Source organism: Pogoniulus pusillus, chromosome 37 (genome assembly GCF_015220805.1).
Source record: "Pogoniulus pusillus isolate bPogPus1 chromosome 37, bPogPus1.pri, whole genome shotgun sequence".
Classification (NCBI taxonomy): Eukaryota; Metazoa; Chordata; class Aves; order Piciformes; family Lybiidae; genus Pogoniulus; species Pogoniulus pusillus.
Genome location: NC_087300.1, coordinates 4,382,914 through 4,404,567, shown reverse-complemented (window position 1 = coordinate 4,404,567; position 21,654 = coordinate 4,382,914). Strand labels below are relative to the sequence as shown.

The 21,654-nt window shown below is 51.1% G+C and overlaps 3 protein-coding genes across 5 annotated transcripts in view; all 3 read left to right on the top strand.

The window, feature by feature from the left end:
• Positions 1-3: 3 nt before the first annotated feature.
• On the top strand, positions 4-12,126 carry OSCP1 (organic solute carrier partner 1). Of its 2 annotated transcripts, XM_064172922.1 has the most exons (11): positions 4-141; positions 2,109-2,138; positions 5,799-5,953; positions 7,048-7,215; positions 8,145-8,225; positions 8,759-8,862; positions 9,176-9,304; positions 9,832-9,901; positions 10,898-11,037; positions 11,409-11,472; positions 12,010-12,126. In XM_064172922.1, exons 1-11 carry the CDS (start codon positions 30-32, stop codon positions 12,124-12,126), a joined length of 1,170 nt encoding a protein of 389 aa, XP_064028992.1. In that variant the 5' UTR covers positions 4-29. The 2 variants fall into 2 exon arrangements, with proteins under 2 accessions (XP_064028992.1, XP_064028994.1); XM_064172924.1 differs by lacking the exon at positions 2,109-2,138.
• Positions 12,127-12,694: 568 nt separating this feature from the next.
• On the top strand, positions 12,695-13,245 carry LSM10 (LSM10, U7 small nuclear RNA associated). Its single transcript, XM_064172925.1, has one exon. The coding sequence runs from the start codon at positions 12,695-12,697 to the stop codon at positions 13,064-13,066; it is 372 nt and encodes a 123-aa protein (XP_064028995.1). The 3' UTR covers positions 13,067-13,245.
• Positions 13,246-13,300: 55 nt separating this feature from the next.
• STK40 (serine/threonine kinase 40) overlaps positions 13,301-21,654 on the top strand; it is a 30,050-nt gene continuing 21,696 nt past the window's right edge. The window contains exons 1-2 of one of the 2 annotated variants that reach the window (XM_064172921.1): positions 13,907-13,982; positions 21,251-21,363. Coding sequence is in view for 1 of the 2 variants with exons in the window: in XM_064172920.1 (XP_064028990.1) it covers positions 13,301-13,982 (682 nt within the window). In the remaining variant the exon portion in view is untranslated. Of the gene's footprint in view, positions 13,983-21,250; positions 21,364-21,654 lie in introns of both variants that reach the window. The other variant, XM_064172920.1, reaches the window with a different exon arrangement.

The following is a 21,654-nucleotide window of genomic DNA, read 5'->3' as shown; positions in this document are numbered from 1 at the left end:
AGCGGCGGCGGCGCTGCGGGGCTGTCGCCATGTCGGTGCGGACGCTGCCGCTGCTGTTCCTCAACCTGGGCGGGGAGATGCTCTACATCCTGGACCAGCGGCTCCGCGCCCAGAGCATCCCCGGCGAGAAGGCCCGCAAAGGTGAGCGGTGAGCGGCCGGGGCCTCTCACGGAGCTCCGGCCGTGCCGTGCGGGGCCTGGCCCTGAGGCCCGCGGCCGAGCAGAGCGCTAGGGAGCCGCTGGCCGTGTCGGGGTGGGACACGAGGAGCGGCCCCGCCACAGCTGCCGGTGCCCAGCTGCCGGACAGAGCCTGCTACTCCTTGAGCACCGCACTGCCTGGTGCTGGTTCTCTCTGTGAAATGCAGGAATGAGCAGCAGCAGCCTGGTTGTGCTGTTACTGAGAGGGTGCTTGAGAACTGACAGAGCATTCTGGTGTCTGTCCTCGAAAGGAGTCTGGCCGGGCAGGTCCTTTCCTCACCGCGGTTTGACAGCTCTAATCGCAGTGATAGATGCTGTGTGGGTTTTTTCTTCTCTGAAATTTGAAGTAAAGCCTGTCAAGTTTAACCAGCTCTCATGAAGTCTCTTGGAGGTTTTCTGGGAGCTGGTTTGTGAAACTCCTACAGCTAAAGGAGACGCTGGGATATATGTCAGGGTTTCTATAGTCGCTTCAGAAGTGACAACTTCAGGCAGAGATCTCAGGCTGCGAGTGTCTCAGTCGGGGTCCTGAGCCCTTTCAGGAAGACCAGGTCACTTTGCATTCAGAAGTAGTTCCCAGGAACAACTTGGTAAAGCCCAAGCAGAAGAAGTGTGAACAATTAAGGAAAAAAAAAAAACTCCAAATAACACAAATTTGGCCTCTGAAACCCTTATCCAGGTGGTACAAAACTCTGTCAATCTAGCATTTGGTCAGAATTGCTTTAAAAGCAGAGCCCTGGGTGGCCACTGGACACAGAAACCCCCAGCTCTCAGCCCAGCACTCTCTGCTCACCACTTTCAAGCTCAATCAGCTTTGCTCAGTATTAAGCCAATATTGAAGAGGTTGTTATGTTTTTTACCTTCTCCAGCTTGTCTAACATGGAGAAGTGCTGAACAGCAGCAAAAGTGTCACTACAGCAGTGTGATTTTTAATTATTCATGTGTGTCTTCAGGGAATGAGCTGCCAAAAGGTTGCTGCTGTTCGTATAGGTCTGGGTTTTGAGCTGAAACTGAATCAGCTGTACTCAGTTGGCTGTCTCAGCTATACAGATTTATCCAGACATGTGTTTTATATTCCCCCCCAAAAAAAGGTGTTAATTTTAATCAGATATGTTTTCATCCATGCTGAAGTGTTTGTTAATGCTTTAAAATGTTCCAGTATTGTTCACTTGTAAGTGCCTAAAAAAGAGCTGAAGATTTTCTAAGCTCAATGCAAAATGGGCTAAGATTCAATTGCAGGTAAAAGTTGATCTCCATTGAGACAAAACCCAAAAGCTGATCTCCATTAAAGCAAAACCCAAAAGCTGATCTCCATTGAGGCAAAACCCAAAAGCTGATCTCCATTAAAGCAAAACCCAAAAGTTGATTTCCATTGAGGCAAAACCCAAAAGCTGATTTCCATTGAGGCAAACCCCAAAAGCTGATCTCCATTGAGGCAAAACCCAAAAGCTGATCTCCATTGAGGCAAAACCCAAAAGCTGATCTCCACTGAGGCAAACCCCAAGTTTTTCTCCAATGGAAGGACATAGTTTCATCTTCTGAGGGTCAAAGAGCACCAGAGCAGGCTGCCCAGAGAGGTTGTGGAGTCTCATTCCCTGGAGACATTCTAAACCCACCTGAATGTGTTCCTATGTGACCTGCCCTAGGTGATCCTGCTCTGGCTCAGTGGTTGGACTGGATGAGCTTTCAGGGTCCCTTCCAACCCCCTAACATTCTGTGATTTTGTGTGCTCATTGAAAGTGGAAGGTGTGGAGTGCCAGCAGAGTTGGTTCCTGTTAAGAGAATGAGAAAAACCAAAGTCCATTAGTTAGAGCTTTTTAATTCTACCTTTTTTTTTTTAGTTTCTCTCTTTCTCCTTGAATCTATTGTTCTTACTTCTTGAACTGATGTTTTTGTTTTATATGCTTCGTGTAGATGAATGGACAGATGTGGACAGGAAACGAGGTACTGTAATCTTCTAGCTGCATGCAGTAGACAAGCACCACTACATGCACACCTGAGGCTCATCATATGTGAACACACCTTGTGCTGTTCCTGCAGCCTTCTAGCCATAGTGCCAAAGATGACTGCCAATACTCCTCTGATCATTAAAATGCACTTTAATGATAGATCTTGGGGAAAAAAAAACCACCAGACAATATCTCCAAATCCTATGGCTTCAAAAATGATTTGCTTATTTAGGCAAGACAAGAAACAGATCCAAACTTGTTACCCCAGCACTCTTCCCAGACACAATGGTGTTTGTGTTTTTCCTGTTCATGCCAGCACTGCTTAAATGCAGGAATATTTGGAACACCACATTTTTCCTAAGATTTTTTTTCCTTTCTCCTGATTTGTTGCTTAGGATCTGGGCAGGTGAACTCCAGCAGAGATTGAAAGCATTTCCATCCTAGCTGCTCACTTATCTCTGCTCGAGGTCACCACGCTTGCAGCACAGTGGCGCTCACACCTCAGCCAGGCTCCTCTCGACTGAAACGACCCCATGAGGGTGGATTTTGCTGTGACATCCAAGTTCTGCCGTGAGCAGCTGAGGTGGGAGTGTACTTTTTCCCTCTGGGCTCAGCCTCGATACCTCCAGCAGAGGGGGGTGGTGAGGAGCTGGGTGTAGAAATGCTTTTCTTAGACTCTCAGGATTTTTGCTAGGGGAACACAAGCAGAGCTTCCAGGGTCTTTTTGTGCAGCCCTTTTTAAAGAGGGGTCAAGGTTCTGATTTGTGGCTTTCAAAATAAGCATTATTTGTAGGCTCTGAATATTTACTGAGGGTAAATCCTGATATCCTGGAGGTTGCCTCAGCTGTTTTTTTGTGGCTGCCATTATGTGCTGTTTCAAATAATACATTCCCCCCAGTATTTAGTATCTTGGAAGTCTGAAAGATCTCATATTCCTCATTTCTCACACCCAAAATGATGGCCAGCTCTCTAAAAGCCTGCTGGATTGTCTTTAGATGGCAGCAGCACTGATGCAGATCCCATTGTGACCCATCAGTTTCTCTTGTGAGAGCAAAACCTATGAACACTCTTCTTGGGGTGTCCTCTGAAGGGTTACATAGCTGAGCCCCTTGCTGATGAAGCCATGATGCAGTGTTTCCCCCTGCCTTTGGCCTTGTTATGAGCTCTAAACCTATCCCAAGTAGAACTGTTTTGAGCTCATAACATTCCTTCTGCTGCCTTGAACGTCCTCTGAGAAGCAGAAACATAACCTAGGTGTAAAGGCTCCAGTCTCAGGTCATGCATCCAGGCCGTGTTAGGTGACAGTGCACAAGCTGCTGGTGCCTGTCACTGGTGACATGGCACACGTAGGTGAAAGCCACTGTAAATCCTTAGCTTCTTTTCTGTCCATCTCATTGTCTACACTTGGTTTCCCTCTCCCCATCCCAGTTGATGAAACCCTTCTCTGCTAAATTGCTTTTATGCTGTGCTGCTTGGCCTGCCCTTTCCCCTGAGCCAACTCTCCTTTCTTTGTTATTGTCCATTGTTAGACTGGTGTCAGTATCTCCCCAGGGACTCCCCGTGCTCAGAGGTCTCTTTGCTGTCTCATTATCAAACATACCATGACAGGTCTGCCCTTTATCCTGCTTTTGTTTGTTTTTTTTTTTAATGTCTTTTTCAGTTCTTTCTTATAGCCCATACCAGAGGTTTTCATTTCAGAAGCTAACCGATGTAAGGTCTGTGTGTGGTTAACACAGATCTTCCCATCCCACACAGATCTTCCCATCCCACTGCAAGTGTCTACCAGCCACAGTCAGCACACTGGGATGTTGTCTGTCTCAGGACAGTTCTGCTTATTGGTGACTCTCCAAAGATGGATGAGGAACCTTTGTGCAGCCAACACACACAGAGAACTTAAATATTTTTCTTGATAGGAGTATAAGGAAATGGTTGTCAGCACTGATGACTTGCAAAATGAAATGTATACTGCTACATACTAATGGAGTTGGTTTTCCCCACTGGAAAAAATGAGGATTTTTACCTCAGGCTGCAAGTACAAAAGGTTCTCTGGGCAGTTGATTGGAAAAGAAAGGAAGAGGAGATGTTTTACCTGTTTGTGATTAGGTGTTTCTGTAACCCCTGCTGCTCAGCAGCTGAGCTGAGCCCTAGCTGTGCTGCTGGGCAGTTAAAGCAGGAGCTGGTGAGCCCAGTTCTGTACAGTGCCATGCAAATGGCACCAGAGTGTAACAACAGCATGGAAGGGAAACTGTGACCTTCAGATTCAAGCAGGGAGAGCAAATCTCATCCAGAGGCTCAGAAAGCAGCTCTTGGCCCCAGTGGGTTCATCAGCTGAGAGAGGATGAAGAGACTGGGACATTCCCTTTCCTCTGGCTGTTTGTGTAGCTGCAGTCCCCCAGCTGTGAAAAGCCAGTGCATAACCCACCAGTGAGTGAATGGAGCAGTACTTCACCCATCTGATCACTGCCACTACCTCTATTTTCACTTCTTCTCTATTTTTTATGTCTTCCTCTCAGACTTTTCTAATCCACAAGAACCAGCTGGCATTCTGAACTCCACTTAACAGTCACCTGCTTGGCACAGTTCATGCTTGTACAGTAATCTGTCTGAACTGACATCTTTATTGGACCTTTTTTTGGGTAGAAAAATAAAGGTACAGAATACATCAGGTACAGAATAAAAGCAGCAGGTCCAGCTAAAAGCTGAGCTGCTGCATCTGCTTGAATCACTGCAAAATGTTTTCTGTCTCCTATGCATTAAAAGCTTGATAACCTGCACAGCCCTTCTGCTCAGCATTTGGGATCTCTACAGACTCTAAATTCACATAACAATTCTGTGTCTAAATTTACACATTAAAAAATGAGACATCTGCAAGGAAATTTGGAGTTCTGAGCTTTTGAACTGCTCCAGTATCCACAGATGCTGCTGCATGACACCCCTGGGTGGCCTAAATGTAGACCTCAGTGTTATAAATGTTTCCTTAAATCCTCAGCAGCATTAATCTGCTTGAAACTAATACCTGAAGGAGTCTCAAACCATTCAGGAGCTTCTGTTTAGGAGGAAAAATGGAGTAGAAATGTCAAAGGCTAAAGAGAGAACAGGAAGAGTCAGCCAAATGGTCTGCAAAAATCTAGAGCGATGCCAAGCAGTCTCCTTGGGCAGCAGAACTGCAGCTCTCACAGATCATCCCTGCCAGAGCAGCCCATAAGCAGCATTCTATACGAGGTGAGAAGTGCCAGCCAGAGCAGTGAAAACATGGCAACAAATCCAGTGCATTCCCACTGGAAACCAGGCTTTGTTGTCTGCAGCTCCAGCAGCATTTCAGCCCCTGAGGAGTGTCACAGAACTGCTCCCTTAGAGCAGGGTGGCATTAAATGAGATGTTTGAGGCCAGGTTGCAAAGGGACTTAACCTGGTCTAGTGGAAGATGTCTCTGTCCATGGCACTGGGTTGGAACTAGATGATCTTTAAGATCCCTTCCAACCCAAACCATTTCATGGTTCTGTGTTTCTCCTCCTGTTCTCTATGTGGCTCTGTGCCTCCCCCGCACAGGTAAGTGGTCACCTCACAGCTGTCAGTGTCCAAGCTCTCAGTGTGGAATGAATTAGATGAAGGTCCTGTTTCTACAAGCAAAAAACAGAGCCTCTTTGTCTTTGCAGTTATGAATGACATCATCACAACCATGTTCAATAAAAAATTTATGGAAGAGCTGTTTAAACCACAGGAACTCTACTCCAAGAAAGCTCTGCGCACTGTGTACGACCGCCTGGCTCACGCATCCATCATGAGGCTGAACCAGGCCAGCATGGACAAGGTAAAGCAGCTCACCTGCCCAGTCCTGACCACCCCCAGCTTCCATCCTATCAACCACGAGGTTCTGGTGGCCATCATGACTATGTGGCTTTACTTATTTCATTCTGGAACATCTTTCCATGTGTTTTCCTAGTAAAATAGAATCATAGAATCAAGCAGGTTGGAAGAGAGCTCCAAGCTCAGCCAGCCCAACCTAGCACCCAGCCCTGCCCAACCAACCAGACCATGGCACCAAGTGCCCCAGCCAGGCTTGGCTTCAACACCTCCAGGGATGGTGACTCCACCTCCCTGAGCAGCCCATTCCAATACCAATCACTCTCTTTCTCCTAACATCCAGCCTAGACCTCCCCTGGCACAACTGCAGACTGTGTCCCCTTGTTCTGTCCCTGGCTGCCTGGCAGAAGAGCCCAACGCCACCTGGCTACAGCCTCCCTGCAGACAGCTGCAGACATCAATGAGCTCTGCCCTGAGCCTCCTCTTCTGCAGGCTGCACCCCCCCAGCTCCCTCAGCCTCTCCTCACAGGGCTGTGCTCCAGGCCCCTCCCCAGCCTTGCTGCCCTTCTCCAAACACCTTCCAGCACCTCAACATCTCTCTTGAATTGAGTAGCCCAGAATTGGACACAGTACTCAAGGCGTGGTTCCCAGCCAAGCAAGCTTCGAGGAATGAGCAGCTACTTCAGGAGTATTTCAGCTTTAACAGCTGTTTGATGTGAAGAGGTTCATTAAGCATTCTTTAGTACATGATAAGAATCCATCTGTGGGTGTGTAAATGCACACAGTCCTGTGTCACCTCTCACTGCTCTGCAGTTGCAGGTGTTAGAACTTTTGCCTGCAAGCAGTACATCCAGCAGGCAATGCTGGAGAAGGTGGCAGCCACTGGATCACCTGTGCCTGCTGTCAAAGCTCTTAGAGAGACCAGCAGGAGGGCTGGAGATGTGGTTCCCACATTTTCTTAGGCAGCAAAGCTGAAGTTCTTACCATAGGCAGGTGCAAGTATAACAGTTGAAACCTCCTTCTATATCAACACAAGATTACCTAAATGGTGCCATGCTCCCTGCTGTGTCAGACTCAACCTGTCCCCGTGTTCCTTTGCAGCTGTATGACCTCATGACTATGGCTTTCAAGTACCAAGTGCTGCTGTGTCCTCGACCCAAAGACATTCTGCTGGTCACATTCAATCACCTGGATACAATCAAGGATTTCATACGCGATGCCCCTGGCATTCTGAACCAGGTGGATGAGACCTTCCGACAGCTGATTGATGTAAGAATCCCTCAAAAAAGGGGGGTTGGGGATTTGTAATTCTTTTTTGTCTTCCAAGCTGATCTTGGAGACTAAATACCACATCAGCAAGTGCCATATCAGGTATGGAGGTCAAGGCCTCAGAGAACCATCCAAATCGTACAATCATAGAATCAGTCAGGGTTGGAAGGGACCACAGGGATCAGCCAGTTCCAACCCCCCATGTCATACCCAGGGACACCCTACCCTAGAGTAGGCTGCCCACAGCCTCATCCAGCCTGGCCTTAAATACCTCCAGGGATAGGGCCTCAACCACCATTCCTGGCTCCTATCACTCTCATGCTGAACAACTTCCTCCTAACATCCAATCTGAATCTCCCCACCTCCAGCTTTGCTCCATTCCCCCCAGTCCTGTCACTCCCTGGTAGCCTAAAAAGTCCCTCCTCAGCTTTTTTGTAGGCCCCCTTCAGATCCTGGAAGTCCACAAGAAGGTCACCTGGGAGCCTCCTCTTCTCTAGACTGAACAGCTCCAACTCTTTCAGTCTGTCCTCATAGGAGAGGTGCACTAACCTTCTTTATTTGTTTTTAACCTGAGGGAAACAAATTTGCCTCCCCATTCACAACTTAGAAGAGCTGAGAAGTCATAAAATGTTTCCAGAGGGCTTCTGGAGAGAGCAGTATCTATGAATCAAGAGTTATTTTTCTGCTGGCCCAGTTAAAATCAACATACTGCTTATTCAGCCTGATCAAAGTCTCCTCTGACTTCAGCAGAAATTAAATCAGACTCTTAGTCACAGATAATAATTACTGACCAGCAACCCCTCTTAGAGCATTTCTGCTTCCCCTGCTATGCAGTTTGGGCAGCAGCATTCTGAAGTGCTTCTTTCCACCCTTACCTGGGCTGCATGTGGTGCACTTGCAAAGCCTTTGTGATGGTTTTTCTCTTCCAGACTTACTGCGGTCTCTCTGCTGGGGAATTTCAGCTCATCAGACAAACACTCCTTGTGTTTTTTCAGGACATGCACATAAGGGTAAGAGCAGGATACAACCACTCAGTAAGAAGGGAGTTTACAGTTAGAGCAGGAGGGGATCTTGCTAGGATGATGCTGCAGGTTTGGTTGTGTTACTTGTGCCTTTCAGTCATCTCGATCTGCTTGTGATTTAAACCTTCAAAATGTCACAAATGAAGCAAATCTACAACACTGCTCCTCAATAATTCTAACAGGCCATGAAAAAAGAAACCTTTACTAGTATAGATTTGCTAGTGTAAACTTGATACAAAGCTCAGGTGGTGAGCTGGAAGTCATGGGGCTTGATATCCTCTAAGGCACTGATCATATTCAAGTGCATAAACAGTTATGTTAGATCAGTGTGCCCCTCCTCTGGGCCACAGTTCTTCATCACTGCCTTTGTGCCCTGTGTCACAGACTCTCTATCAGAATCTCTAGGAAACCTCTCCCAGGGTAGGCAGGAAAGCTGCAAGCTCAGGCTGCAAGAAAAATCAGGTCAGAAGGAAGGTAACTGCTTGTCTCAAGGGTGGAATATTTGGAATGTTCTTTTGCAGGTCTCAATCTTCCTGAAAGACAAAGTGCAGAACTCTAATGGTCGCTTTGTGCTGCCTATATCAGGCCCTGTTCCTTGGGGTACAGAAGTTCCAGGACTCATCAGGTGAGTGTTTGCAGAGTGTGAGGTCTACCAGGAACCGAGCTCAGACTGTAATCCACCTTGTGTGGATTGTTGAGCCTCCAGGAAGTGCTATTTACAGAACAGGATTTGGGACTAACGAAGTACTAAGCTGTGTCTGATGTTCCCTATTCCAGTAGATTAGCTCTTAGTAATTTATCCTCTAAAATGGGTGTTTACCCACGAACAGAACAGAGGTTTATTCCCCTTTTTTCTCATGCAGTAAGTAGAGGAAGTCAGTCCTGAAAATCAGTACTAAAATCACTAAACATGCTTCAATAACGCCTTGTTTTTTAAGGATGTTTAATCACAGTGGAGATGAAGTTAAAAGAACTGAGTTCACCACCCCTGGAAATTATGTCACTCCACAAAGGGAAGGATCTTTTGAGCTCTATGGAGACAGAGTGCTCAAACTTGGAACAAATATGTAAGTGATTTTTGCCCTATTGGGCAACATGAACTTGATGAAATGTTGATGGCTGTGGATTTGGTCAGCAGCACATCTACAGCCATGGGTATTTTTGCCTCTTCCACTATTAGCAGCCTGACTTTTGTGTGATGTCCTGAAACAGAACACGTAGACAGAGAGCTGTGGAAAAGAGCAAAAGTTTGATTTATGTCTGCAGTAAAGCTGAGTAAAAAGTGTTCTCATCTGCTGTTGCAGATTATGGGCAATGTAATTCAATTTTAAATGCATTCAAGAAATTCTTTCTTTTCCTCTGTGTTTGGCTTAACATAATTCTTCCATTCAAAGAAGGCAGCAGTGCTCTTTTGCACAGCTCCGTCACTCACACGTTTTAATGCCTCCATACTCCATAAATCTGAACTGTAACTTCTCAGTTATTTCATGTCTTCAGAAAAACAGCCAAAATCAAAGCTCCTTTGTTGCTCCCTGCAGTTCCTGTAGCACATACACCTAACAGGTCGCTCTTCCCTGTGTGTTCTTCCCTCTAGGTACAGTGTTAGTCGCCCAGTGGAGACCCACATGTCAGGATCATCCAAAAACCTGGCATCCCATGCAAAGGTCAGTGCTGCTCTGCTCCTGTCACTGGGTACTTGGCTGACCACTCCCTGTCAGTGAGTCCTGCAGCTACTCAGACATGATGGGAGCATACAACTACCTGAAGGGAGGCTCTAGCCAGGCGGGGGTTGGTCTCTTCTGCCAGGCAACCAGCAACAGAACAAGGGGACAATCTCAAGTTGTACCAGGAGAGGTCTAGGCTGGATGTTAGGAGGAAGTTGTTGGCAGAGAGAGTGATTGGCATTGGAATGGGCTGCCCAGGGAGGTGGAATCACTTTCCCTGGAGGTGTTCAGAAAGTGACTGGATGAGGCACTTAGTGCCATGGTCTGGTTGACTGGACAGGGCTGGATGATAGATTGGAATGGATGAGCTTGGAGCTCTCTTCCAACCTATTGATTCTATGATTCTATTCTATGATTTCCTTTGAGCTGTTTCACCACATCCACCAGATTTTACATTCTCTTAGTAGATGAGGTCACAGAGTGAAATGCCCACGGGCATCACCTTCAGGTCAACACTGTCTTCCTCTTTGTTCTTCTCCTTTCTCAGGCAAACAAGGACCATCTCTTTGGTCTACAATTACAGGATAACTTCAGAGCAACTCGTTCTGTTGTTCTTGGAGCTCCATCCAATTCCTCTGTCCCTTCTGAGCTGGGGAAGGGCACACGTTCCTGAGGAACCTCACACACAGGCTTATGCAATGCTGGACTCGCTTCCTATTTTAATCTCCTCAGAAAACAGAAAGCTGGGTTTACAGATTTCTCAGCTGTTCAATTTAGCTGGAAAATTATCTTGTCCTGGCTCTATAAATTCAAGCAACCATTTTAAGTACACAGCTGATAATGACTAGTTATCTGCAGAGTCTGTGCCATTAGCAGTACAGAAACGTATTTATATCGCTCCAACTAACGTTTATGTAAGCTGAGACTACACAAAAATGATTACAGCCCTCATCTCCCTGGTAACCTGACCAAGGAACCCATCTCTGCTTTCTGCAGGAGAATATAGTCCCTAACCCTCTTGCTAAAGAGGAACTGAACTTTCTGGCCAGGCTGCTGGGAGGTCTGGAGGTCAAGAAACCAGCTGGCAGCGAGATGGGATTCCGCCTGAACCTGTTCACGACTGATGAGGAAGAAGAGTAGGTGGCAACCTTCATGTCTGGGGTTTGTGCTGCAGGGCCATGTGGGCAGCCCTGGAGACTAAAGCTGTCTCTTTACATGTAGTTCTGGGAACACAACAGCAGGGTTTAGGATTTTGTTACTTCAGCCCAGAGCAGTTTCCCTTCCCTGGCTGGACTTCATCGTGGCTGTCAGCCAGGAGAAGCTGTTTCACTTAGGGGGCCTCCTGGTGTGCCCTCAGTGACACTGCTGCCAGCAGCAGGTGACACTTGTCCTATGCTCTATCCCATGAAGTACAGGTGTCTCTTCAACACCTGTAGCTCTCCTCTCCCCAGATAATGTCTTGCATCTTTTAATGAGATTAAGTGCTCTTTTCATGTTTCTAATCAAGACATGCTGCGCTGACTAGACCAGAGGAGTTATCTTACAAGGTTATCAACATAGAGGCCACACAGGTAAGTAGAGCACCTCTCAAGAGCTTCATTCCCACCCTTCCTGCCTTGCCCCCACCCACAGCAGTTGCATTCGAAGCTCATCCAGAAGCACTGGCAGCATCTTCTGCCCAGCCCGGGAACTGGTGGCTGTTTGCTTAGGGAACTTGAAATCTGGCAAACACCAGAGCAAGTTCTCAGCCGCAGGGGATGGAGAAGTGCTGCTGGGTCCGTGGCCACAGCCCAACGCCTGCAGCTCTTTCTAAAGGGGCTCATGGGGATCAGCAGGCAGTTGGGCTGTGCCAGTACAGCCTAGCAAAGGTCCTCGTTGGCAGGTAGCCTCCCTCAGTCCATCCTAGTAAAAGCATACACCAGCAGGCAGCGGGACACATCCCAGTACTGCCCACTGCGTCCCAGTAAAGGCTTCTATTAGCAGGTGGTGGAGCACGTCCTGGTTACTCTCAGCCCCCGAGTAAAGGCTCCCATTAGCAGGGGGTGGGTCTCGTCCCTGTGCCCCAGTTTCCCGCTGGCCGGCGGGCTGAGGCCGCGCTCTCTCCGCAGGAGCCAGGCCGACGGGCGGAGCTCTCCCGCATTCTCGGGGAGATGGAGGTGGCGGAGCCGCGGCCGGCAAGCGGCGAGAAGGGTGAAGACCTGCTAGCGTTAATGGATGCACTCTGAGGCGCGTAGAGGGCGGCAGTAGCGGCGGCGGCAGCGGCGGGCGGGGCCGGGGCGGGCGGGGCCGGGGCGGGCGGGCGGAGCCAGCGGGGCGCAGTGCGCAGGCGGGGCCGACCCTTCCTGCTGCTGCGGAGCGGGAACGGGTGAGTGCGCAAGGCAGGAGCGGCGGCGGGGCACGGCTGTCGAAAGGAAGGGGGCGGCGAGGGAGTGTGCGAGAGGAGGAAGCAGCGAGCATGGCGTGTGCAGGGGCCACGGACTGGCGAGGGAGAAGCAGGAGCGTGGGTGAGGGTGCCAGGGAAGGAGCAGGGTTTGGCTGTGCGTTCACGGTGGGCGAGAGTGTGACTGGGGGAGCGGGGATGGCGTGAGTGAGTGCGCAAGGGTAGCAGGCAGTGGGGGCCCCAGTGTGCGAGGATGGACACATGAAGAGAGTGGTTTGAGGGAGGGATAGATGCACAGCGGCAGTGCGTGTGCACACGGGCGTGCAAGGTGAGGCAGGTGGGTTTCCTGGTGGGCACCAACGCGGGGGAGCACATTGCAGCGTCTCATCTTCCCTGCCCGCCACAGCCACGCGATGGAGGTCAGCCACTCGGTGAAGGAGCGCACCATCGCCGAGAACAGCCTGGTCATCCTGCTGCAGGGCCTGCACGGCCACGTCACCACCGTGGACATGCGTGACGAGAGCACGGCCACAGGGCGCATCACCAACGTGGACGCCTTCATGAACGTGCGGCTGGCTGAGGTGACCTTCACGGACCGGCAGGGCATGGTGTCCCACCTGGATGAGTTCTTCGTGACCGGCAGGAACGTTCGCTACGTCCACATCCCCGACGAGGTGGACATCAGGGCCACCATCGAGCGGCAGCTGCAGGCCATCCACAGGATCCGCTACTTCGGGGGCCGCGACAAGGGCAGGAAGGAGTTTCCTCGTGCCAAGCACAAGTGAGCCCTTGGCACTGCCCACAGCAGGGCCGAGATAGACCTGCCCGTTTGACTGGACTGCCAGCTGCCTTCACACCTCGCCCTGGACATCCTGGCACAGGATTCAGGACTCTGCTGCTCCTCTGGCCGGTATCTGCTGGGGAGCAGGGTTAGTTTTTCTAATGAATTACCCCAGTGAAAAGAGTCTGACCTTGGCTTGTTTCCTTTTCTGTGGGTAGCTACTCGTGTCCCTCCTCTGATGGCCAAACCACAGCCTAGGCCTCTGGCTCATACAGGCAAGGTCTTGCTGCTGGCATCACTGCCCACAGGAGCGAGGCTAGAGACTCCCTGCCGGCTCCAGACACAGGCCTGGGGCTGGTGTGCTGGCAGGGGACCCGCAAGACCTGGCCCCCATGGGCTCCTTCAGCAGGGGTGGCTGGGAAGCAGAGGGCCTGGCCCCGGTGGGTTCCGTTGTGAGACTCCCGGAGAGAACCTCGTGGGCTCGATGGGGCGGGGCCTGTGGGGGCGGGGCACCTGCCTCTCCTCCAATCACGGTGCGTTCGAATCTCCCGCCTGCCCACCAACCCGTTCAGGCTTGGCGCAGGCCGCTACGCCAGCCAATCGGCGGAGCGAATCTTCCCACCGCAGCCAATCGCCCTTCGTTTTCTGCGGCCCATTCATCTCCGCCTCTGAGCCAATCAAAATCTACCGCAAGTATTGCCCCGCCCCGGTCCCAGGCTCTTGCCCAATCACAGGCGGTGCTGTCTCAGACGGCCAATCAACACCTCCCCTTCCCCGCGGGCTGGCGGCGGCGGGGGGTGGTGGCGGCGCGTGCGTCACTTCCGTTGTCAGGTGGCCGCCGCCGCGCAGCGGAGCGGAGGCCGCGGCCGGGCGTGGGGCTGCGGGACGCGCCGGCGGCCGCGCCGGCCCCGGGGCCATGGGTGAGCGGGGACGGGCGAACCGGGGCCTGGGGCCGTGGGTGAGTGAGGATGGGTGAGCCGAGGACCGGTCCTCGGTGTCGTTGTGTGTAAAGGGTGGGTGGCCCGGACACCGTGGCCGGGAAGCGCTGCCGACAGCCCCGGCCGTGTGGGGCCGGCTGCTGTGGGAGCCATTTCCTTCTTACTCACGCTGCTGGGATCCCCGGTAGAGGCTTCGCCGCCTGGTCCTGGGCTGGCAGCCCGCAGGTGCCCTCCGGGACTGCGTCCTCCCGGTGGTTGGAGCCGGCTGGCAGGGCAGCGGCCGGACCGACAGAACTCGCCCGCTGCCGGTAGTTCAGCATGGGCCCGGTTGAGGCCCCGAGGAAGGCCGAGCTCTCAGTGCTGCCGGTGGCCACGGCCACGCCGCTCCTCGCACCTGTGCGATGACAAGGGATTGGCGTGGGGACCTCCGGGCGTTCCGGAAAGCCATTCAGTGCGTGCTGCCGGTGCGCTGGCCGCTCCTCGGCGGGCGGTGGGATCTGGAGTACCGGGGCCGGGTTTAAAGCTATCGCTCGGTAAATTCCTGTGTCATTCTGTGCCCCGTGACAGCGCCGGTGCGGTTCAGGCTTTGTTGGCAGCGAAGCCTCTTCTGCAGCGCTCTGGCAGCGCTCGGCTGGGTTTGGTGCTGATTTTGCTTTCAGCCTGGGCAGGAGTTTCTTATTTTAGTAGTTTCGGAGTTCAGTGCTGAGGAGGAGCCTCGTGTGTGCCTCAGCAGTGAGTAGTCACAGGCTGCACCTCCAAGAGTGAGTAAGAGCAGAAAGTATTACAGCCAGAGCCAGCTCCAGAGGACCTGCCCCAGCCTCTCCGTGCCGGCTCCCCAGAGGAAGCTAAGGAGCTACCCTCTGGGATCTTCTCTCGTCAGAACCTGGCTTTGGTACCTGTTGGCTCCAGCTGTAGCCTTTGGGAGCTTCACTTCCACAAAACGTGAGCAACGAAGGTCTTGCATGCTGCTGTTGGAGGGAGCTGGTGGCAGGGTGGCTTTGCCCTGTCGCTTCTCCCTCTGTCAGGGAGCATTTGGGGCTTGCCTTGTTTCTGGCCAGCTGCTTCCCCCTGCCATGGCCGAAGGGGACAGTGTGCTGCTCTGCTGCTGATGGTTCGTTCTTTGCTGGTTTAGAGACTTAACGTGTAGGCTTCTCACATGGTGCTGTCTCTGGGTGTGCTGGACACCCCAGGCTCTGCTCCCTGGATGGAATCCTGCATCCAGAGGGAGGTAGAGAAGCCAGAGTAGAGCTCAGTGCCCGGTGTGGTGGTGCTGAACTGCTGCACCTCCACTGCCTGCCCGCCGTGGGACAGATGGCTCCCGTTGGGGCAGAAGGGGTACAAGTCAGGTGAGAGTGGAGGGTGGTGGGGTTTGCAGGGTGCCTGCACCCCACATGGGGAGGGATGAGGCAGAGGAAGGCTCAATCTGCAGGCCAGCAGCGATGGTTGGGCTGCAGGATGTGCGTCCCCACTGCTGGAGTGTTTGTGCTTCATCCTTTGATTGCTTCTGTCTGATATCCACGCCGGTGGTTTGCCCACATAATCACTTTGCTTAAAAGCACCCTGGTGTTCAGCTGCTTTTTATGCTCAGGATATTACAGAATCATCTCAGAATCAGAGGGAAGCCCTGAAGGGCACTTAACTGCTCTTTGATTAAGGGCAACCCTATTGATTCTGCCTGCACTGCCATTGTACTTAGTCCAAGTCAGGGCTGTGTTATATGTCTGCGGAGACTCAGGGTGCTCCAGCATGTGCCTCGCTGCTCCTGGGAGCTCTCCAGCGTGGAGACCCAAGGAGGCTTCATGCTCGTTGTGATTTTTTTATGTGAAATGGTCTTTTTTTGTGAGTTAGGACACGTGTGTGGACTTAGGGTGTCTGCCAGTCTGCTTTTGTGTGCCAGGCAAGAGTGACGTTGGCGCGGCAGCGTGCGTAGGTAACTCAGATGTGTGTGTTTCTATCTGTGAGGGTAGGTGAGCAGATTAAAAACAGCAACCACACCTCACTGTGAGGAAAGTGTCAGCACGTGGGTGAGTCATGCACTGGTCTTTGTGTGCATGAGGAAAGTCCTGCTGCAGTGGGGTTGTGGAATATGAAGTGTACATAGCAACACGAGCCGTAAACCAGGAGTAAAACCCACAGCTCACCCGTGCTGGCTTTCAAGGCAGTGGCTGCTTGCTTCTCGGGAGCAGCCTGGGGTCAGGAGCTCTCTGCTGGTCAAGCGATGCAGTTTCTGGGGCTGCAGTTGGGTTTCCAGGCTGCTTTTCTCCCGCTGGTGTCCCCAGCATGAGGCTGTTGAGCCAGAGAAGGGATTTTTCCTGGTGGATGTGGCTGGTGTGTGAAAGGGTTAAGCTGAAGTTGGTGTTTATGTAACCAAAGAGGGAACTCCCAGAGATGAGTCCTTGGCTATCTCATGTGTTGATGCATCAGAAAGGCTTGAAGAAAGCCCGGCTTGTTGCCTGCTTGCACTGTAATTACATTGCTGGAATCCTGTGCCTCAGAGTTTCCCCAGCTGCGGGGGGCAGGAGGGAAGGGAGGAATTTGCTTTCCCTGGTGTCTGACTTGGCCTCTGGGAGCTTTTTTTGTCTCTGAGAAGTTGGAGGTTGGTCGTAGTTAGATGTGGGTGGTAAACAAGGTGTCCTGAGGTCCCTTTCAGACCCGTGGCCCCTCGGGAGCTGGCTGTGCCATGCCTACATGCCCAGGATGCCACTAGCTGGCAGGCTGGGCTGAGCAGAGAGCTCTTCTAGCTGGTGAGTCCAGCAGGGGGTGCTGGGCACGATGTGCCTGTGGCACACAGCGAGGTCCTGTGCCTGCCAACGGTGTGAGAGTGTTCAGCCCCTGGGGATTCTTCCTTCTCCTTTGGTCAGAGAAACTCTGACTCTGGTTTTGAGCAAACTTCTCACTTAGGGAAGGAGCTCGAATGAGCCTCTGCATGTTTCCAAGAAATCTCTGACTCAGGGCTCCTGTTTCTGGAGAAGACTTCCCCGCCCGGAAGGAGCAGCGCAGGGGCTGCGCTGGTAGCTCTGAGTCATCAATGGGCTTTGGGGTTTAGTGTCAGTCTCTTACAGAGTGGTTAAACGTCCAAAGCCTGCCTGGAATTAATGTTCCTGGACAGTGACCCTATCGTGGTGCTTGGCCACCCCTCCTGCCCCCGCTGCGGCACCTCCTCCTTCCCACACTCCTGCCTCGCCTGCGATCTGCCCAGCAAACCTTCCCTGCAATCCCCCAGCAGCGATTCCTCCACGCACCTGCCTAATCCCAGCTCCGCCTTCTCCCAGGGAAGCTTTTCCAATGGGAATGGAGGCTCTGGGAGCGCCGATGACTCGGATCTGAGCTGTCCAGGTTTGCCCAGCGTGTGGCAGCGCTCCAGGGCTGCTGCTCCTTGTGCTCCACCGACCTGCTTGTTCCCAAGCTGGGAAGCTGGACCAATGCTCCAGGTTTTGCTCCATATTCATGGAGGTTTCTAGGTCGTGTCCAACATTGCTTCTTCTGAGCTAGAACTTGCCATGAGCCAGGCCTAAATGTGAACCTTGCTTAATCATCACTGATAAATCCTGTTAATTAGGTGGTCGAAGGAGCTGGCTGATGCTGTTCATTTGAATCGACATTTTTAGCTCCATTTTCACACAGGCTGAGCTTCTGCCAGCTGGGAGCAGAGTGGGCAGGGGGAGTGGGACACAAACCTGTGGACTGGAGCAGCTTTATCCCAAAGGCTCCAGAAGAGAAGAAAGCTGGGCAGAGATGCTGCTGCTGCATGGGGTGGTCAACCTCCTCCTGCCTGGGGAGGGAGATGGATAATGCACAAGTAGGAATCGACACCACTTCCCTGAGCTATGGGTGGGTTTTGGGTGCTGGCAGCAGAGAAAAGCCCCAACACAGCTTCTTCAGGATCCTGAGAGCTGCTCCTGCACCAGAGGGGCTCCCATAGGCAGGTTTCCTTTAACAACATCAGCTCCTTAACAGCCTTGAACTCCTAACGGATTCTGGTGGGCTTCATTATCTCCTGCTGCTTCTCAGCTGCCAGCTCATCCCATCACCTTACTTGTGCAGGGATCACCCCCAGGGTAGGGCACCTTTAGGGGTGCCAGACAGCAGCCTAGGTAAATGTTACCCAACTCATTTTGTCCCCTTGTTGCAAGATAAAGCAACTGAAACTGTCATGGAGGTTCTATCAGCTGCTGCAGTGACTTAACCAGTTCCTGTGCTGCTGAGTAATCCTCTTCACACCCCAAAGGTACTTTTCTTTTTCTTTCCCTTCCCTCCTTCAACTATTTGCTGTGGCTGCTGGACTGCAGGACCTGGCAGTTCTTTAATCTTGAGAAGAAAAGGTCCATTTCCTCCTCTCTTGTTTTCCTTTGTTGTTAGGCTGGGCACTGGGAACACTGTGCAGTAATTGAGGGCATTAGACCGTCTCCTTAAGCTACATAATTCCAAGATGTTACATTGAGGGCTCCTAATTATTTGATTAATAATTCTATTAAAGTCCCAGCTAGCACAGTAAGAAGCTTTAGATGCTTCCCCTGGAAGATGTTTGATGTATTCCACATATCACATTAAAGCTCTTTAAAAATGGATTTGGGGGATTTCATCGTCCCTGTGAGGTTGTTGCTGTCACAGCTGCTGCAGTGGGGATGGTTTGACTCAGTTTGGGGTTTGGAGGAGGGGACAGTGAACCCCACCACAGCAATATCTAAGGGTCCTGTCCCTAGGCTAGGATTGTTTAAGGGGTGGGTAGGTTTGCTGTAGGTCATCTGCAGGGATGCCAGATGCTCTCTTGAGGCTGTTGCCGCTGTCATGTTGGTTCAGCACACATGGCCCATGAGACAGGGCACCCACAGGACTGGGTCCTGCTCCAGGTCTGAACACCAAGGGCTGCTGTAGCCTCCTGTTTCTGCTTACAGCCATGGAATCATCTGAAGCCACCCTGTTCACTATGGCTTTTGTCTAAAACATTTCAAGCTGCTTCTTCCAGGATGTAGCTCAGCTGCTGGTGCCTGAGCTCAGCTGCTGGTGTCTGAGCTCTGAGTGAAGCTCAAAGCTTTGTCTCAGAACAGCTCAAGCCAAGATTAAATAAGCTTGCAGGTAGAAAACACCTGCTGGCTCCTCAGGAAGAGAGAGCCCTCCTGCACTGCTGCTCTTGGCTTATTTTCCTTAAGCACTGTCTCAAGGTCCTGTTCTTATCCCTGTGCCTAGTGGATGGCACTCGTTCTGCAGGAGGCTTGCACAAGGAGATCTGTGCCCTTTTGACCAGTTCCTTTGCTCTATTTGGAGTTGCACAACATGCAGAAAAGACAACAGCCTTCCTGCTCTTTCACAGCAGCTGCTGCCAGTGCTCTTCCCTTTGCTCTTGGACCTTCCTTCCACCCGACTTTCCTTTGTTCCACAGGAGCCTGAGGTGCTCATGTGTAACCCTCTGGGTGCTGCTGAGATTTCTGAGGAGCTCTGCTGCCCTTACTGCCTTGCTATGCAGCAGGAGCTGAGTGAGGAGGCTGAGTAGAGTACCTAAGTGGCACAGGATTGTTTTCAACAGCTGAGTGCTTTTTGCTCTTGCAAGTATTCTGTGATGGAGCTGTGATGTTAAGTCTGTGGATGTCCTTTCAGCACTGGTAGAGCTCTGGGACATCTCTGCTCTGGAGCAGTGACTCTGGACCTTCTTCATCAAACTCTAAACAACTTCAATACTTTAAGGAAGACTTTCAACAGACTTTGCAGCTGCCCTGGGGCCAGGTGATAGCCCTGGATGATATTAGAGGTGTTGGGAGTTTGGTTCCCATCTTCCTTGTGCATTTCTCAGCTAATCTGACTGGGTACTGATGAAGTTAAACCAGCCTGGATTAATGGGGGTGTAACACTGAAGATTAAAGGAACTGGAAGTGTTCAAGGACAGGGCTTTGGGCAAGCTGATCTAGTTGAAGATGTCCCTGCTCATTGCAGAGAGTTTGAACTAGATGACCCTCTAGGGTCCCTTGCAGACAATTTGTGTCCTAGGTGGTACAGATTCAATTCTAGAGTGTTTGATTTAAAGCCTGAATTTGTCCCTTTTAATAGAACCAGATGAGCTGGTTCTGAATACAAGTTGAATTTGATTCTTTCTTGTTCTGAAGGCCAAATACAGACTGTACAGAGGAGCTCATTGCAGTGGGGTTTTGCTAAGAATAAAATTCACTGTGCTTTGCCTGTTGCAGAAATTGTCCTGTCCAAGTCCTTCTCCCTGGGAGTGTTTAAGGCCAGGTTGGAGTAAATGATCTCTACTCTCCCTTCCAACCTAAGCCTCTCTATGATGATGGAGTCCAAACTTCAAGTGTTAACTCTTACCATGATTAAAAACTGCTCCCATGATTACCATGATTAAAAACTGGTGAAGATTCTGTTGTTGGTCTGTTACTAACTTCAGTTTATTTAAGGTTATTACAAGAGGGGTATGGATGTGTTGGAAGGTGTCCAGAGAAGGGCCACAAGGATGAGCAGAGGGCTGGAGATGCTCTGCTATGAGGAGAGGCTGAGGGAGTTGAGGCTGTTCAGTCTGTAGAGGAGAAGGCTCCCAGGTGACCTTATTGTGGCCTTCCAGCATCTGAAGGGGGCTACAAGAAAGCTGGGGAGGGACTTTTTAGGCTGTCAGAGAGTGATAGGACTGGGGGGAATGGAACAAAGCTGGATATGGGGAGATTCAGACTGGATGTTAGGATGAAGTTGTTGAGCATGAGAGTGGTGAGAGCCTGGAATGGTTGCCCAGGTAGGTGATGGAAGCCTCATCCCTGGAGGTGTTTGAGGCCAGGCTGGATGAGGCTGTGGACAGCCTGATCTAGTGTGAGGTGTCCTTGCCCATGGCAGGGGGTTTGGAACTGAATGATCCTTGTGTTCCTTTCTAACTCTGAGTGATTCTGTGGTTCTAAGATCCTGTTAAAAAGGGACATGGCAGGACCATGTGCTGGAGGTTCCAGTGCAAGAATGTGGTGGAGGTTCCAGCGCAGAAGATGTTTGTTTCGGCTCTGAGAATTTGTCTCGTGTCACAAAACGCCTTTGGCTGTTGATGCTTGTGTTTGTCTTGCTGTGCAGGCCCATGTGTCTGTGACTCTTTGGGGAGTGAACTTCAAGAGCTCTTTAATTCCCTCACATGATGCCAGGAGCTTCAAGCCTTCCCTGAGCCAAGCTAAACACAGATGTCTCAGGCTGCAGGAGCTTGGTGCATTCCACGTTATCGTAATCAAGAATAATCCAGAACCACAGCATCAAGTGTATCTCATTTCACATTACAGAGTCCTCGACCTTTCGACCATCCAGCCTTCTCCAGGGTGATGACTCCTGTCTCCTGAGACGTTGGAAAACCTAGTTTGGAAGAAGAGTAAAGCTAGAGTTGATGCTGAACTACGTGAGTCCTCCGGTTATTTTGTTTACGATAACGCCGTTTGCACCAGCAGCTCCTCCGGCTCACATTGCACAACAGCCATGAGCTCAGAGTTTCTGTGCAATGGGGTTTCTCCAGTGGAAATGTTACTCATCCTTTTCCAGCAGGGATGATGATGATGATGATGGTGATGATGGTGTTGCAAGGAGTGGTGGATTTTCTAAGGCGCAGTCAAATATTAGGTCAGGGATACAGAGTGAGCAGATGGAGGCACACATGTGGCTCAGGACTTTGTTCTGCTCAGCCAGCTGGGCC